At 42.4% G+C, this 19,307-nt stretch overlaps 1 protein-coding gene across 1 annotated transcript; it reads left to right on the forward strand.

Annotated features, from left to right (window-relative positions):
* The first annotated feature begins 297 nt into the window (after positions 1-297).
* LOC137259898 (potassium voltage-gated channel protein Shaw-like) lies at positions 298-19,307 on the forward strand. Its single transcript, XM_067797543.1, has 3 exons — positions 298-426; positions 9,006-10,462; positions 16,521-19,307. Exons 2-3 carry the CDS (start codon positions 9,890-9,892, stop codon positions 17,574-17,576), a joined length of 1,629 nt encoding a protein of 542 aa, XP_067653644.1. The 5' UTR covers positions 298-426; positions 9,006-9,889; the 3' UTR covers positions 17,577-19,307.

The raw sequence follows: 19,307 nt of genomic DNA on the forward strand, positions 1-19,307 counted from the left end.
CGTCTACGTATATTTGGAAAGTCGGGTTTTTCTCGGCCTGCTATACCTACTGCACTCTCTCGATATTCACATTTAACATAAACAACTATTCAGTGACAAAAAAAGATTACAAAATACCTGCATTCTAATCTGTCGGTACCCTGAGTAAGGAGGGTAGAGAATTTGTTAAATAGTTTCTCGTCTTTCTTTCCGCGAATGTAATATGGAGCGTCAATGGATTGTGGGAGTCGCTAAGCCTACGCGGGAAAAGAGGTAACAGAGGGGGAGGAAAGCGATAACCTTGCCGTACAGTAGCACAAACTGCGAGGAGCGCGCGGACGTCCACAGTGAAGTGCCCTGTAGCGACAAATCACGGCCACCTCCCGGAAAACAAAGTTAGTGAAACGTGACACAAATCCTACCTGTTATCATCCTGGCTGGACGAAGGTTAGTCATAAATCCTCTTTTGTATTTTTGGTTGAATAATGTTTATACAAAATGTCACATATACATTAGTATTTTGCACCATTGTGAGCTTGAAAGTCACATTTGGTCTTATGATATATATAGCCTCTTAAGCATGTGCTAAATGTGTTAAACGCCTGAAACCGACTTCCATGAACCCCTCATTTAACACATCCTTATCCTTCTTTATCATGCTATATATGATACGCATATTAATACGGACAGTCACCACTGTGTATCAGCTACCATGTAAATCAGATATGACGTGGGCATCGAAATGCACTACGTAGGTAATGTTAAACTGAGTAATAGCTGTTTCTAAAATATGAAACTGACGCGGTTTCATTAACAAGGCCCATACATGGGAAAGGAATGTTTTGTGATATAAGCAACGCCCGTTGTAAGTCTAACGAGCTGAATGACTGACATGTGTGCAATTTATTCCTGCCTTGAGTAGATTTAGGGAGAGGTTTTGTCCTTGTCACGGGATCACGTTGTTGTAATGTACAGGCAAGGCTTAAACACATAGTGCTGACGAGACGCTACATTTGTTGAAGGATTTATCACATTAAGGTTGGTAGTTGGTTGTGTTACTCTCCATGCTACGAGACGGTACATTTAGTACTCCGGGTGGTGGTTTGGGGCAGGGGTGGGTGGGATTTGCGCGTGAAATGGAAAAAATACCTTTGTTTCATGTTTTGAAACAAAAATGATTTCATGTGTAGGATGTCATGACAAATATCAGTTGTTTATTTAAGATAACAAAACTCATGGTCGCGATAGAGATTGAAAAACGTTTTTCGTTCAGACACATGGTGACATTTCCAAATTTGACGCCACGCTGACAAAAATTATGTCTGATGCAACGCTCTGTGTTGACTACTACCTGATTTGCCTGTGTTTTCTTAGTTGAAAAATTGACCTGTTTTGACTGAGTTTCTGACGGGTGCCAGCGGAAGGGTGGACGCTCACCTATTCCCGAACACCTGGCATCAGTACTATTCCATAGTGATTCATATGCACATGGTTTAGTCAGAATCGTCCACTCGACTCCTTTCAGCAGAGATTTTATTTGAATGTGAATAGGGTCTTTTGGCAAAATGTATCTCGGCTTCTCGTTTCAGAGAATAAATGTTTTTGTGCTGAATGAGAGACAGCATAGAAATCGGACAATGTCCCTGACATGAATAGCACAGCCCACCCCCTCCCCGCTGCAATCACAGTCCAACACCCATATGAGAGCCTTGTCCACCCCGAAACTATTTAGTTCACTGACGTTACAAATGTGAGATATAGATCATAATGGTATTTTTTTATTAGGTTGTTACAGCAGACTAAAATAACATTTTCATTGTATGTTGTCCACTGAATTTATATTTTTGTAATAACATAGCAGTTTAGGTTAGGACTATACCAGAAAAGTGAGTATGACTCTATGTCGCCCCTGGGAGTTTATCAACAATATCACGACGGAGGACATCAGAAACGGGTGTCACACATTGTATTCTTGAGACGAATCGATATTCGGCGTGACGCTTTAACCAGTGCGCTGCCCCACAGCCCCTTATATCAGCATAACAACAACATTACGTCTACAGCCATAAAAGCATGAAGCATCAACGCTTGAGAAAACGATTTGATAGTGCCAGTGGTATATGAAGGGGGAAAAAATATAAACTTGACCACAAACACACAAATATATGAATAGCTATGGTAGAATCGAATAGGTCGAAGAAAATTCAATTTGAAATCCTCCAGGATAATGGTACTTCTTCGTGTGTGATAAAATTACGTGAATCCATTTATCACAAGCGACCGACGTAGTTGAATAACGGGAAAGTTTAAAAAACCTGCAGAGTTTACAGAAGGAAGACCTCCAACGAGAAAGCTGCGTGACAGGTGTCAACGAGAATGAAGGCGATTTCCCTTAGCTTTAACTCTTGCAAGTGTGCGCGGTAAACATTAAAGGAGACGGGGATATGCAACAACCTTGTCCAACACCCGAATTTTTATGCACCGATTTAAACCACGACTGACACAGACGCTGTCTGTCGTAGTTGTTTATTTGGCGCGAGCTCTTATTATTGTCTAAGAGCACACGTTTGCTCTCGGATGTTAGCTCAGGACAACCACGACAGACAAAACTCATTAATGAAATTTAAGACGACAGCGAAGTCCATGCTAGTCGACGTTACTCAAAGTCTCTTTTAAATGAAAAGATTAATTATCTTGGCTCCTTGGAATAATATCATGTTAAGGTCATTTAATAACGGGCCGTTGTATTTCTTCAAATGGTACCCGTGAAGGTCCCGGGGTAGAATAGGCCTTCAGCAACCCATGCTTGCCATAAAAGGCGACTAACGGGGATCGGGGTGGTCAGACTAGCTGGTCAACATGGTTGACACATGTCATCGGTTCCCAAATGCGCAGATCGATGCTCATGTTGTTGATCACTGGATTGTCTGGTTCAGACTCGATTATTTTCAGACCGTCGCCATATAGCTGGAATATTGCTAAGTGCGACGTAAAACTAAACTCACTCACTTCAAATGGTAGTCGACGTTCGAAAAAGTACACGTTGAAGACAATATACCTGGTAACAAGAATGATAGGAGTCGACTAGCAGGATCGGGAGGTAAAACTCGCTGTATTGTATCTCTGTTAGGTAGCTTGATGTTCATGCTAGTGATCACCGTATTGTCACGTGCAGACTGGGTTTTGTATGACATATAGCAGTAACATTGCTGAGCGTGGTGTTAAACAACAAACCAAACTATTCTTACGCACAGGCATATTATTCTTCATCGTCGAAATAGCCGTTAATTTGGACGGTGGCTTATGCACAGGTATATTATTCTTCGTGGCTTATGCTTATGGAACGGTGGCTTATGCACAGGTACATTATTTTTCGTGGCTTATGCTTATGGAACGGTGGCTTATGCACAGGTATATTATTCTTCGTGGCTTATGCTTATAGAACAGTGGCTTACCGAAGAAATCGACCGCATCTCTGGATCTGGACCCGTCTCTTGGTAGACCGGTGTGAAGCCCATTTCTGGTATCCCCAGATATTGGTGGAATAATGGTAAAAGCAGTATAAAACCTTACTCGCTCACACTCACTCACTCACTCACTCACTCACTCACGTGACTGACTGTGTCAGTCAGGTTTTGTAGGTAGATGAATAACACAGTCTGTGCAAGGTCTTCCGTACATGCAAGGATACATGTTAATTGGCATTTATATACAGCACCGAGGATTAAGGGTCCTGCCTAGAAAGGGCTTACGGTTAGAGCGATTAGCCGAATGTTTACATTCCTTACCCATTAAACAGACCAAGGACAGAATGGGCCCAACAGAATATCGATGTACATTGGTAAACCGCCTTGGAGGCCCTTTGTGGCTGGCAAAAGTATCAACTAAAACTGCAACTGATTCATTCAGGGAGAGGACTGTATGGATGCAGAACTGTATGGATAATACAAGCGACAGGACGCTTATCACATCCATACATTTCTGTTAAAAATATAGTGTGTGAGTATGGTTTTATGCCGTTTTAGCAATATTCAAGCAGTATCACCGCGGGGGACCCTAGAAATTGGCTTCCACATTGTGCCCATGTTGGGAATCCCACCCTGCTCTTCGGCGAACGTTTTAACCATCATGCCACCCCACCGCCCCGTTAGACATAGAGTTGATTGCACAATTCCGACTATATTATGTGTATGTACATGTATGTATTATGTAAGGTGAGCACCCGTCATAAACACATGCAGAGGCAAGTCAGTTCTTCGCCCGAAACAACACGCTACGCTATCCCCCGCAGCGTAAAAGAGTACTTCCGAAAGAGTGCGCAACACTTCATTCTTAGCAAACAACACCCGGTGTCATCGCTGCTTCCAACATGGGCGGTGAGGTAGCCTAGTGGTTAAGCGTTCGCTCTTCACGCCGGAGACCAGAGTTCGATTCCTGAAATATTGCTAAAAGCGGCATAAAACCATACTCACTCAGACACTTTTCAGATATCCATTGAGATAAATTTGATCACAGTTTGTTTGTTTGTTTGTTTGTTTGTTTGTTTGCTTGCTTGCTTGCTTGCTTGCTTGCTTGTTTGCTTGCTTGCTTGCTTGTTTGCTTGCTTGCTTGCTTACTTGCTTGTTTGTTTGTTTGTTTGCTTGTTTGTTTGTTTGTTGTTGTTTTTCTATTGTCTGATTTGGCCTATAATCCTAACTGAAAAATATTAATATCCAGCGCTGACATTTTGCTCTTTGTAACCACGTTGAACAAACTTCGACTTGAACCAGGAGTATAAGGCAATGTGCCGTCTTTCAGATTCTGTTATCTGTGAATATTTATGAGATTACTGACAGATCGCCATAGAAATAAAAGTCTTAAAGAGACAGTTTGCTTGAAGAGTCTGTCACAGTCTTCAACACAGGCGCGTTATATTGAGGGCGGTGCATGTGACGTTTAGTTCCCGACACATGACAGGAAATGGAGCGTGGGTAATCATGTGTTTTTGAGACGCGTTCAGAGGCTGAAGGTGTTGAGAAAGGTTGGAGGTCATGTAGTTCACGAAACCCGTTGGTGTTTCTAAAAATATATGTAAATGTAGAGATGTGTGTTGCTGAATTGCTTGTATTGTAATATTTTGTGACTCTGGTACCTGTATTCCCAGTAGTGCAATATATAAGGAGCTTCAATGTTGTACAATTAGTCATATTGGTTGTACATGGACAGTCTAATTTCTGCATGTTAAAGCACTACAAATACATTTTGCAAATGATTTAGCTGTGATAACAGAAATCTCAAATTTAAATTTGATTTTGAAGCATTGAATTTTCTTTTTATATATATTTATATATATTTTTGTATTTTTTTGTATATATTTATGATGAAAAACTTCAGGGTGAAATGAAACTCCCCTTAAACTACAGAGATAATCACAAAACCTCATGTGAAATTATTATTCAATATATGGGCGGATCCAGAAAGGGGGGAGTGGGTGTGCAGTGGTACGCAGCCCCGCTTTTGTCCTGATTTGTTAAATGACCATTGTAAACCAAAAGTTACTGTGTTCTGTAATCTGTTTGGTTGAAAAACATGATCAAATGGTATTAGATTCCCGGAAACTGCAAAACTATTCACTGCGTATTGACACGTAGAAACATCGCATATAATTCTTTTGTTGTGTCATCAACAGTGGTGATGTCATTCAAATCATATTGTGACGTAAAGTTGGAATGACGTCACAAATTAGATGCTGCCATGGGAACCAGCTGAAACGGCCAGCTGTAAACGATGTGAAAGAGTACAGACAGTAAAACCCTTTAGTTTACTTTTTGTTTACAATGCCGATAAACAACATGTGTTGGCTAATTTCCGGGTGTTATTGAGTATTTGAAGCACATGAATATTTCATTTGAAACCTCTGGGTGACGCCGTCGGTTCCAAATATATTCTCCTAATTGAAACCCTCGTCAAAGTGGGTGAAGATGAAGTGTGCACAACCCTGCAGTGAGTATGATCTAGCAATGGATGACAAACATTGGACCCATGTGGGAAATCGAATCCAAATGAAGAAAGATCGCTTTGACCACAGGGCTACTCCACCAAACCAAACAGCGTGTGAGTGAGTGAGTGAGTGAGTTTAGTTTTACGCCGCATTTAGCAATATTCCAGCAACATCACAAGAAAATGGGCTTCACACATTGTACCTATGGGGGAATCGAACCCGGGTTTTCGGCGTGAAGAGCGAACGCCCAAACAGTGTGTTTTTGATTAGGAATGCAGTACAGGTATTCTCTGCAGAATACTACTCATCCCCATGAACCAGTCTTTAAAGGTCACATGCAACCAAAAAATCAAACATAATTAAACACATATATCACTTATTCATGACATATAATATACACTGCTCCTTTAAAAAAAACAGATAAACACAATTATAAGCGTACAATCGCGATTCAAAAGAGCAATATTTTGTACTTGGGCTTACTTCCCCCGAAACGAAGCCCTCGGGAGACCGAACCCAGCCATAGCGGGTGGATATGCACTCAAGTGAAACGACGGCTTCCGATTGGCTGTTTCATTTGCTGATATGCTAGGTTTCATTGTGTGTACAGAAAGATGATCTGTTTGATGGGCATTTTAGAAGTATAGCCAGTCACCAGAAAGTAAAATTCTTTATGGATAACAACTTCTTTTAGTGTACTTGATCCGTCGTTTCAGTATGGATTCATATACAATTGTCAAACAAAATCATATACACTAAAAAGAAGTTGTTATCCATGAAGAATGTATATAGAGATGTTGGGTTTGGAAAATACATATTCTCTGAATTTGCGCTCTATCCAATAAAAAAAAAATGTCAGTAGAGATAGTAAACTACTGCACGGCTGGAATCTGTCATTCGTCCAAGTACAAGGCAGGACTTGAAACTGACAAGAGTTTACACCAGTTTCCGTCAGATCCAGTCATCCGAAAAAAATGGATGTAGTTTGTTTGCAACCCACAGACATAAAAACATGTCATGTGTATCACACGTGCCTAATTACATAATGTGGCAGACACGGGACTCGGGTGCACGAGTCATAAATCAGCTTATTTTCTTTATGTCGTATAGTCTGATAGGTGTTAAGTTCAAATCGTACGTGGTCAATGACTGAAGCTGTGTATTGCATGTTGTCTTTAGCAGACAGGCAGGCAGACATATAGGTGTGAATAAACCAGACATTGAGCTTTCTCTGTGACAGAGACTGCTCACCACAATCAACATGTTTTTTTTACGTAACGAGCAGATTATTTACTTGTTTGTGTACACAACCAAGATTAGACTACTGCTCACGACCTCAGTATGCATACTGTTTCAAGCTCCGCGAATCTATTCACTGCGCATGCGTTATGGACGCAGCGCAGCACAGCTGTTGAAACCAGTTTTCCCCCCAGCGCTGGGGGGAATTTAGTGAAACGTTTGAACTCCGATTTCGCGGGCTTTTTTTTCATCGCGTTTTTTTCAACTTTATAGATTGAATTGGCATTTTTTATTATTCGTTTCGGTAATTGCATACCAAAAGGTACCAGAATCTGCAAAGTTGTGGTTTACGTTGCATGTGACCTTTAATATAATGGTTCTATTAATATAAATACACAGCGACCGGTCATGATCAAAGCTTCAGTTTGAGACTGTCCGAGAGAAAGATAGCCGACCAGTCTCTATGCAGTGAAGTGCGAGACAGATGAAAAGAGAAAACAAGTGGAGTTGACCTTATATCTCTCACAACGTTACCACTGTGAATAAGTGAGTGAGCATGCTTTTACCGACGCTTTCAGCAATATTCTCAGGATACTTGGGACTCCACATATAGGCCGCAACAAACAAACAAACAAACCAGCTCTTCGACATGATGAACGAACGCTTTATCCACACGGCTTCCGACAGTCCTCGACTAGCTACCGAATCTGTGGGGTGTTTAAAATAGACAGTTGTTGTCGATTATCCGAGGTAGTGTTCGGAATCAGTGCAAATTGTTCAAACATTTCCAAGATGCATTCTTGGCCAGGGATGAACGCATTCTGTGTCACTGTGTCATTATATGGTAAAGTTTCCACACGTATTGAAAGAGCGGTTGTGTGCACTTGCGTGCACCTGTTGTTCAGAGATGCGTGCATAGTGGTAACAGGTTCAAGTTAGGTTACATTAACATAGTGCTGGTTCTGTGGGGCGAGGCGACTGTGAAGATGACACAGCGTAATGTAAAACCCCAGTACTTGAGTGAGTGAGTTGAGTTTTACGCCGAACTCTGCAACAGCACAGCTATATGGCGGCGATCTGTAGTGTGAGTGTGTCAGTGAGTGAGTTGGGTTTTACGCCGCACTCAGCAATATTCCAGCTTTATGGCGGCGGTCTGTAAATAATCGAATCTGGGCAAGACAATCCAGAGTTCAACAGTATGAGCATCGATCTGCGCAACTGGGAACTGATAACATGTGTCAAAAATTCAGCAAGCGTGACCACTCGATCCCGTTAGTTACCGCTTACGACAAGCATAGGTTGCTGAAGACCAATTTTAACCTAGATCAGTGCCAGGTATCAGATAGGGTCATAACACGTACAGTCGTTATTTTTGCTATGTAACCAGACAAACCAGTGACTGACATTATGAGCATCGAACTATGCGACTAGGATACGGTGGCATGTGTCAACTAGTGAGACTGAATTCCTTGCTCCGTTAGTTACTAAGCAGTCATTCTTTTGACAGAAAGAAAAACGTTGCTCGTTGCTGGTTTCTAACCTGGAACATGCTTTGATGTGACGGAGCTGGGAGTGTGTGTTGGAGTGAAGGGTGTTTTTTTTTCTCTTGTTTCTTTTTTTTTCTTTTTGGTTGCAAAGGTTTTTGGTGAGACTCTTCTGCTTGTTAGGGAATGTCATTTTGGCTTCCTTCGCCGTCACAGAAATTAGCAAAAATATTCAAATTCGAAACAAATTAAGAGCCGAGGTGGTTGTTTAGTGCATTCGGTGAAACATGCGTTTGTCAACATCTCTAACTTTCCTTTTTCAGGTGGCTGAATCTCCAGTGTCCCGTGCGTCTGTTTTGAAACTACTGAAGCGTGCGTCGACAAGGTTAAAGGCCGTGGATGACTGCAACAGCTATTTCTTCTGGTCCTCTGTCTCCTTTCTTCTCCCTCGATGTGGGAGTCAGCCACCGACCACAGAGTCACGCTGGGATAGTTGACGTATGACCTTAGATCACCCTCATCGCTTCAACATAATACTTGTCCGAAACGTACATGTGGACAGAAGGTCGGGACGTCATGTGTGTTTGTATGTGTCTGTGTGTGCATGAACTCCCGTCAAAAGTTTTTATCTTGAACATAAATCCGGGTCCAGCATAGAGGAGTGAGCTCATGAAGTGACTATGCAACTTTGTGACGAACAAACACATGGACCTATGTTAATGTGTACCATCACGACATGAATGGACAATACGGTTTGACTGCGCCGACATGTTAGTTTATGCAGGAGAACGTCTGAAGGCCATGAATGAATTAAAGCAATAGGACGCATACATAATAGTGATTCGTCGAATGCGTTCGTTTCGGTTATTTGGCTGTTCATTGTATTCTGCTTCAGCTTCAAGACACGTTCGAGGTCTCCCTCCGTTATACCCGTGGATAGCCTTGAACAGCTCTTTCTTTATAATCTGTGAATGATATGTTTTGAATAACGTATTATTTCATGTTTATGTGACTCTTGTTGAATCGATATTATTGTACGGATCTTAAAACATCTCGTATGCCCGTGTTATCTGATACAGGTTAGTATGGGACGCCTTAGCAGGTGCGCTGCAGGCAAGTCGTCATGACGTCATGACATCAAGCAAGCGGCTGACGTTTCTAAAAGGGACCTTTTTCACAGAAGAGGATATTTGAAATAGATTCCAGCATGTTTAGGATGAGGGACAAGGACACTGAACATGTCTTGCATGCTTTGATGCCAGGAGCGAGGATTAACAAAGGCAACAAAAAGATTACCATTAACGTTGGAACGTCCAATGAAACAATCCTCTTCAATGTTGGAGGATCCCAGTTTGAAACATATAGATCCACCTTAAACCGCCTTCCTTTTAGTCCTCTTGCGGATGAGGACTTTCTGAAGAAACATTACAGGGAGGATAGGAAAGAATACTTCTTCGACAGAGATCCTGATGTTTTCAAGGCAATATTGAACTACCTCCGTACTGGGGAGCTGCACCTCCCTGCCTGGCTTTGTGGAGCTTCGATTAAGAATGAGCTGGCGTTTTGGGGCGTTGAGGAGGATGAAATTGAGGAGTGTTGCTGGACGAACTACAACTCGTGGACGACGACGTTGGAGGCGCTGAGGAAGTTGGAGAAGAACCGGAAGGGGGCACTTGGACATGTTGATGAGAACAACAAGAGTCCAAAAACTCCCTGGAAGGGATTCTGCCAGCGTGGATGGACTCTCATGAACAACCCAAGAGCTTCGGGATGGGCTTGGGTAAATATTACACACTTTGAATTGTTTAAAGTATCCCTTTAAAATATTCTTGCTATGTGACTTCGACTTGCTAATAACCAAGCCTGGACCGGGCAATGTCTTTTATGCAATATTAGGACTACGTGGCACTAATAAACATTACAGTACGATTGTAGAAATCACGTGGGATATGCCTGCCAGCCTTTGAGTATCGTATAGTTCCCTTTAAAAGGAAATGATAAGGCGATTATAATGATCTAAATTATTTTTTCGGTGAACAACAGGATAAATATCTGCGTCTGGTTATTTATATTTCCAAATATATTGAAACTAAAGTAACTGCACATATTCATGTTAATACATCAGAGGAATTTCTCAAATTAGTCAAGTTCTACACTGTTTAAATTTAAACAAATTCAGAAATGACAAATGTGCAAACTCTGCTTTCTTGACTGAAAGTAAATGAAACGTCTGGAGATGTATTAAGCTTATTTGATGCGCGATCATTTGACTTATTGTTTTACCCCAGATTTATGTGAAACTCAATATGCCTTAAACCTATGCCCGTGGGTTCCCATACCGGATGGTTGCGATTACGTTTCCAGGTTTGCTTGCACGCGGGCTCGTGGTTTCACTGTTCTGGGTTTGCTTGCACGCGGGCTCGTGGTTTCACGGTTCTAGGTTTACTTGCACCCGGGCTTGTGGTTTCACGATTCTAGGTTTACTTGCACCCGGGCTCGTGGTTACATTGTTCTAGGTTTGCTTGCACCCGGGCTTGTGGTTTCACGGTTCTAGGTTTGCTTGCACCCGGGCTCGTGGTTTCACGGTTGTAAACGTTTGAGACATCGTTTCGGATTTTCTTTCCTCCCACGCAGAGGCGGTGGGGTTGCCTAGTGGTTAAAGTATTCAATCGTCAAGCCTAAGACCCGAATCGTCACATGTGTGCGATATGTGGCGGCAGTCTGTAGATAATCGAATCTGGACCAGACAATCCAGTGATCAACAGGCTTCGATCTACGCAACTGGGATACGATGACATGTTTTAACCAAGTCAGCCAGCCTGCGGAAATTTAGACCAAATATAACATTGAACATAAATCATCAGCTTACAGGGATATTATATTAAGACCGGTGTTGGGCTCGGTGTCTTGATCATGTATGCATTGACGTGATGGCGGGTAACTGATACTATCGTGTAATGGATTCCTCACCTTATGATTTGGTTTTGATAGCTTGCATGACGTCATCACGCAGTATTGTTGATATATCCTGGTTACTGAGGGAGGAAATATGGCTTTTGAAGCTTTTGGCAATGTTCCAGCAACATCAACTAGAAATGATCTCGTGGTGAATATACGAACCCCAGGTCTTCGGAGTGAGAAACGGACGCTTTAACCACTTGGCTACCCCAGTTCACGCGCGCGCGTGTGTGTGTGAGAGAGAGGGGGGAGTGAAAGAGAAAGAAAGAGAGAGAAAGAGAATGAGAGAGTGAAAGAGAGTGAAAGAGAAAAGGGGACAGAGAATGAGAGAAAGAGAGTGAGACAGAAAGAAAGAGAGAAAGAGAGGGTGAGAAGAGAGGAAGAGAAAAAGAGTGAGAAAGAGGAAGAAAGAGAGACAGAACAAACGAGTCAAAGACAGAGAGAAGAGAGACAGAGAGGGAATACGAAAAGAGAGGGGGATTGGTAAGGGGGACGAGGGACGTGGGGTCGAGAGATTGAGGGTGTGAGCTTATTCCTTGCGTGAACACATTCAGACATCCACTGTATTATTATCAGCCCAACGGAATCTCCTTTTTGGTATAATCGATGCTGATTATTGTCTGGTATGGACTCTTTAGATCCATAACCTAGGCTCACATATGATATCATTCTACACTCATTATATTTTGAAATAACAGCATACAGTATTGTGAAAAGGACAGTTGACATCTACCCACAGTACATTGGTTGGGTTGATAACTGCATTTACGTTGTATTTTACGTTCATACAGTGAATAATGCAGGGCCTTGGTTTTCACAGCTCTCTTAGCGCTAAGATAGTCGTAAGTTAATGTTAATGTATGGCACTTACGACTTTCTTAGCGCTGAGAAAGCTTCGAACTTGGGCCCAGTTCCTTACACATTGACAAAAGTTTGGAACTTTATTTATAACAAACTAAGAGTATTTGCTCTATACTTACGTCGAAAAGCTCATAACTAATCCCCCAGCCCCCCAACACACACACCAACACACACACACACACACACACACCAACACACACACACACACACACCAACACACACACACACCAACACACACACACACCAACACACACACACACCAACACACACACACCAACACACACACACACACACCAACACACACACACACACCAACACACACACACACCAACACACACACACACACCAACACACACACACACCAACACACACACGCACACCAACACACACACGCACACCAACACACACACACACCAACACACACACACACACACACACACACACACACACTGTGATATTGCTGAAATATTGCTAAAAGCGGTGTAGAACCATACTGTCTCGCTATAACAGACTGAAATCCGTGGTCCCGTTTGGTTTCCTTATTAACGTAGCCTACTTTATCGCCTCGCAGTGACGAATGTTATATTAAATCTGACAGCTATTCAAAATTTTTCACGGTCTACTGTTGCGTTAAGTCTGAGTACATAAGTACCTGCTGCTATCTTTCGCAAAATTGTAACACGCTAATTTGGCTTATGGTACATAACACTAGGTCAAGCAGTTATTGTACGCACCGAAGATTAGGAGAGATTAGGAGAGGGAAGTCAAAAACTGGCTGCCAGTTACTATGCAGGTGTACTTAGAGGGTAATGGGGCAATGAGGAACGAAGGAATCGTTTGTTCCCCGAACACTAGCAGTCTGAATGATATAGCACAAAAACATAAAATAACAATGACTGACACTAAGACCTTCGGTCCGGGTAAAATTCGACACTGCGAGGTGATACAGTAGACTACGGTTATAAGGAAACAAAACGGACCACGGATGTCAGCTTGTTATAGTGAGTGAACATGTTTTTTTTTTCGATGTCTCCAGCGTATATGTCCCGATAACTCTCGACTATATCCTGGATGCATCCACGACTCGGTCCGATAATTTTATTATCTCCCTTGGCTGGCTCCACATTCTCACAGTAGCCAATCAGTTAAGCCGCCGTTACACCTGAGTTTGTCAGTGTCAACAGAGAACATTTAATAGATGGTCTCTGGTGTCAACAAAGATAGCCATTATAACTGCGAAGGTTTGTTTGCAGTGCGACTCAAATTTGGGGGAAATCAGGCAGACAAACTGACAGGATCGAAACTTTTAAAAGTACATCCGCATCATTTGTACTGCCAAGTTTAATCGGTTAGATAATTTACAAAGCGAAAGTGAGTTGTGATTGGTTGGTTCAACTTCCCAGCGTAGACACCTGATTGGGTAAAATGCCAGCCAAGGGAGATAATAAATTCATCTGGCAGGGCCGTGGATGCGTCCAGGGTGTAGTGGAGAGTTATCGGAGGGTATACCCTGGAGATATGGAGGATGGGTCTTACGCCGCTTTTAGGAATATTCCAGGTTTGTCACGGTTGGGGACACCTGAACTGTTCATAACACATTGTACCCATGTGAGGAATCGAACTCTGACGACAGGACATTTAACTATCACCTGACCTAGTTCAGTGTAAACGTTGTTAGTTGTGAGCATTTCGAAATAAATATAGAGCATGTGACCGAGACTAGGTTCGTCTTCGTCTCCGTCATCGTCATCGTCGTCGTCGTCGTGGTTTATTATGGTCACACAACTAAATAGCTGTGACACTGATACAGAGTTACCCATAGACGACAATATGTGTTCATGCTATCAATCATTAGTTTAGATATTTTCCCACCACACACCAGCCCTACCCAACCCACCCATCCCCTCCTCACCAACCGTACCCAACCCACACATCCAATCCACCTTACCCACCCGCTCACACCAACCCTACCCAACCCACACATCCAGTCCACCTTACCCACCCGCTCACACCAATCCTACCCCACCCGACTCTACTCCTAACTTAATACAACACTTAACTCTTAATATTTTCTGCTGCACGTGAATTGCCAAATCACAAACCATGGAACTATTTCAAACGATGTTTCCGTGAGTGGGTGGTAACTGTGCTAGGCGCCCCTTTATACAGTCACTGAGGTAAACAGGTCAATTACCCCCACCAACACAGTAATAATATACTTATACATAATTTTCCATCACGATAAGATCTCCGAGATTCCAAACGAACCCTTTAAGGAAACAACTCTGTATGTGTCGTTCACCTTAAAGGTGAAATAATATATGATATCATCTTGTCGAGGTGTAATAATACCAACCCATACTCCTGTCTGTGTGGTACGAACTTATTTGCCTTAGTCTTTCATAGGAATGTTCGGACGGGGACTGAGGGTGACTGATCTCTCTGATATAAATGAATGAATGAATGAATGAATGAATGAATGGATGGATGGATGGATATCGTTGTCTTGGCGAAGTCTCATTTTCATCATTCTTACAATTGTTATGCAATCTTTATGCCATTTAATCCGCTGTTTGAAGTTTAACAGTATGAAATAACTCAGTCACCAAATCAAAAGTTGAGGTGGATATGGTGAGGTGGGACATGAGATAGACCCGGGTAACCGTCGCAATACCCCGACCTGTTATGATCATGCGACCAAAGATTGAACTATGGAATATGTTATTCTTTCATGATTAAAAGGTTGTATGGTATCTGGAGATTTACTTAATATACGGGCATTATGTAAAATTATTACATGGTTAAATATCTTTTTTCAAAAAAAACCCTTGAAACTGAAGAATATATTGCTATTTCTTGCAAATTTTATGTCAGGAAGTAACATAATGGGTATCCGGGTAGGAAATGGTAATAGGGGGTGAGGTACCCGGGTAGAATATATGGACTCGTCCTAGCTCCGGAGGAGATATAGTTCGTTTGACTTCAACATACGTTTGTCTGTAAACCTGACTGGATAGGATTAACGTCGCTTTAAAGAATATCCCTTAATTGTCTATGACGCTCATGTCAGTCTTCCACGTCGATGTAGCGCTGAAATATTGCTGGAAGCGGCATGAAATCATATTCCCCTCAGTTATCACATGCTATGGTGTAAGGCGGGATGTAACGTAGATATTGAACTCCTCGAGCTCGGGAATGCATCTGGTCAGGGTCGGGTACAGCGTTTTGAGAAAGGGGTGGGACGCAACACTTCATTACCCAGAAAAGTTTAAGGCGACTGGGTGCCGTCTTGCCATGTACTTGAGTGGTAACAAACGCTTGTGCCAAGTGTCTTACCCACTGAAATCACACTTGGGATTGTTTGCCTGTTCTTGAAGACCAACATGCAAACGTGTCAGTGATAAAACAACATTCACTTGCTCCTTCTGGTGCTGTTATTGCTTAGGTTGCAAAGCTATATATTCCGTAGTACTGAGGACTTGTCAACAAGCCTTTTCAAGAATACCCATGGGCCCCCGTGGGACCAATGAACAACATTTTCATCTTACCGACCACCTCAATGTTAATTTTGAATTGTTTGAAGCCCGGGTACAAAACTTTTCTTAGCGGTCGCTGGATTTTGCAGACAGTAAGAGAAAAATGATTTAGAGTTGTCTCCATTTCATCGATTTGCATTTGCAAAACATCGGTAATTTCCGTACATCATGAATCAATGTATAAATCTGAGGTAAAGAATTACTACCATGAAGTACCAAATGAGTTGGGTATTTCCAGCAGTGTACTGTAAATGGTGTAGATGGTACATTGAAAATGATAGAAAAACGCTCAACCAATGAGAAAATGACATTTATGTGTGTGGCAAGATACATAATAATAACACCTTTCAATACAAGAAGTATTATGTATTACGAACATACCGTGAGAATATAATCGTTCTTTGAAAGTCTGTTGATAAGGTGAGCTAAACTCACTCACTCACTCACTCACTCTTTAAGCATCTACTGTTCTATTTGTTCCAGGTTTTTGGGGCAGTTTCGATGCTGTTTGTGGTCCTCTCCATATTTTCATTCTGCGCCGAAACACACAGAAGTTTCCAGACTTATGTTTTCCAAAACTCCAGCACTAACGTCAGTCGTACCAACAACACCTCCGTCGGTTTCTCAGACAGTAAGGGCGACGGTGTCGGTAAACCGGCAGTTCAGGTCCATCCATCATTATTCATCATTGACGTTGTGTGTACAGTATATTTCCTGCTTGAGTTCATTTTAAAACTTGTGTTTTCCCCAAAGAAAGGAAGCTTTTTCATTCTACCAATGACCATAATTGATATCACAGCTCTGATACCAGACATCGTCGAGATATTGTATCGTCTGTCTACTTCAAACTATTACTCGCGTGACACTCTCGACGTACTTCCGGTTCTGCGCATCACAAGGATCTTCCGTATTTTCCGCCTCATGCGTCACATTCCAGGTTTGTGGATCCTGTTCTACACCCTCAAGGCGAGTTTAAGAGAGCTGCTCCTCATGCTGTTGTTCTTGTTCGTGGGGATGCTTGTGTATTCATCCCTCATCTACTTTGCGGACGACAGAAGCACATTTACCAGTATCCCCCACGGATTCTGGTGGGCGCTTATCACCATGACAACGGTCGGATATGGTGACATGTTTCCGGTGACCAACCTAGGTTACCTGGTGGGTTCAGTGACGGCCGTGTCTGGGTTACTCATGATTGGGTTCACTGTACCAATCCTTGTCAACAATTTCGTCATGTACTATCACCACACCCAGTCAGCACTGGTGAGAGAACGGAAGCGAGTTAGAAGACAAAAGCAGCTGGAAGCTGAGACCAAAAGACGAAGACCCAGCTTGTTCAAACTCTCTATTCGGTCCAAGTTTCAGCCCAATGATGATGATGTTGGCTCGCGGCTAGCATCCATGGCGGACAATGCCTCCAGGCACCTGTCAAAGAAACTGGAGGAAGATTGTTCGGAATCTTCTTCGCCGGTTTCAACTCCTAGAGAGGAAACAGACCTACTGATGAGAGATTCCAACACGAACTGCCCGCAAAACTGATTAAGGCACAAACCCTTTCGAAGGAAACAAAACAAGAGTCAGTTAATTGTCAGACATTAATGAATATTCGCGTGAGGCGATCCTGTCCTGCTGTTTCTAGCGCAGAAGCCCGGTTCGCTTCCATGTATCAGTACAATATGTGAGGTCTATGTCTAGAGTCTACCGTCGTGATATTGCTGGAATATTGGTGAAAATGGAGTAAAACCGAACTCACTCATGAAGTCATTCCTGCAAACTCATGTAGCATCATACTGCTTGGCAATCTAGACCATTTATTGGCAATAGTTGTTGCACACTACGTTAAGTATCACAAAGCAGAAAACTCGACAGTATAGCTGTTCAATAAGGTCGTGTCAGGATTTGTGAAATAGTGTCTTAATATGAGAATTGACTTACAAAAGTGAAAACGATCCCATGGGATCTCTGACTACAAGCTGTGAACTATACAGTTCGGAAGATATCATGATGAGATACTATAGATCACTGTGAAATAGTGCTGATACAAGCTGTTCGCCGAAAGGTGAGCGACCCGTGAAGGTCCCGGGGTAGAATAGGCCTTCAGCAACCCATGCTTGCCATAAAAGGCGACTATGCTTGTCGTAAGAGGCGACTAACGGGATCGGGTGGTCAGGCTGGCTGACTTGGTTGACACATGTCATCGGTTACCAATTGCGCAGATCGATGCTCATGTTGTTGATCAGTGGATTGTCTGGTCCAGACTCGATTATTTTCAGACCGTCGCCATATAGCTGGAATATTGCTAAGTGTGACGTAAAACTAAACTTACTCACTCACTCACTGAAAGGTGAGCCTATCCTCCATTCTGGTCCACCCCGTCTCAAAAACATGTCAGTTGTGTACAGGTATAAAATAGAATTGCATCATTGTTTATACTGATGATTCAGGTTCCGAAATGTCTCCACATATCTGCCATCAGCCTTGTGTGGTGAAGAATGACTAACAGACCCAGAAAGGGTCTGACGGTCCATGAAAACATATGTAAGTGGTGCACGCACGGATTGCTTGAAACAGATTTTTACCCTGGAAATTGTTTCGTTCAAAATGCGTTAGCAAGTTGCTTGCCAATGATGCTTTCACGGTGACGTCATTGTATTGAAGTCGTAATTGATGACGTCCGCGTATTGAGGAGTGACGTCGTAATTGACGACGTGCTTGAATTGAGGGATGACGTCGTATCTGTCTCTTTGTTGTACACGTGGAGAGAGAGAGAGAGAGAGAGAGAGAGAGAGAGAGAGAGAGAGAGAGAGTGCTACTATTATTGTACTGTTCAGATAAGCATGCGATATCGAATAGTATTTCCCTGATTGGACGTAGGTGTGGCATGTTTCAAACCAATAGACACTATCTCCCTAAAACGTCCATCAACGTGAAGGTCTTGACTGAAATTTTGTTTTAATGATCGAGACTGGACCAGTGATAGACATCATGAAAAACCGATCCACACAATTACGTCATGCAACCGTTTTATGGAAAATGTTTTCACTATAATTGTTTTAAATGAATTGCTACATCTTCAGATTTGATATACAATGATAGTGTTTGTGCATTTGTGAACCAATTTGGTTCTTACACACGCACGCACGCACGCACGCACACACACACACAATCTATGCATTTTGTACAGATGGTTACTTTTGTACGGATTTTCCAGAGGTATTGTGTCCATGGTTACTATGCATTTAAACTGCCAAATAAACAGTGCTGAAAGAA

The sequence above is a fragment of the Haliotis asinina genome, chromosome 13, assembly GCF_037392515.1.
Source record: "Haliotis asinina isolate JCU_RB_2024 chromosome 13, JCU_Hal_asi_v2, whole genome shotgun sequence".
Classification (NCBI taxonomy): domain Eukaryota; kingdom Metazoa; phylum Mollusca; class Gastropoda; order Lepetellida; family Haliotidae; genus Haliotis; species Haliotis asinina.

Coding starts and splice junctions, on each gene's coding strand:
- LOC137259898 (XM_067797543.1), top strand. CDS start 9,890: ATGTTTAGGATGAGGGACAAGGACACTGAACATGTCTTGCATGCTTTG. Junction 10,463..16,520: donor GAGCTTCGGGATGGGCTTGG/GTAAATATTACA, acceptor TATTTGTTCCAG/GTTTTTGGGGCAGTTTCGAT.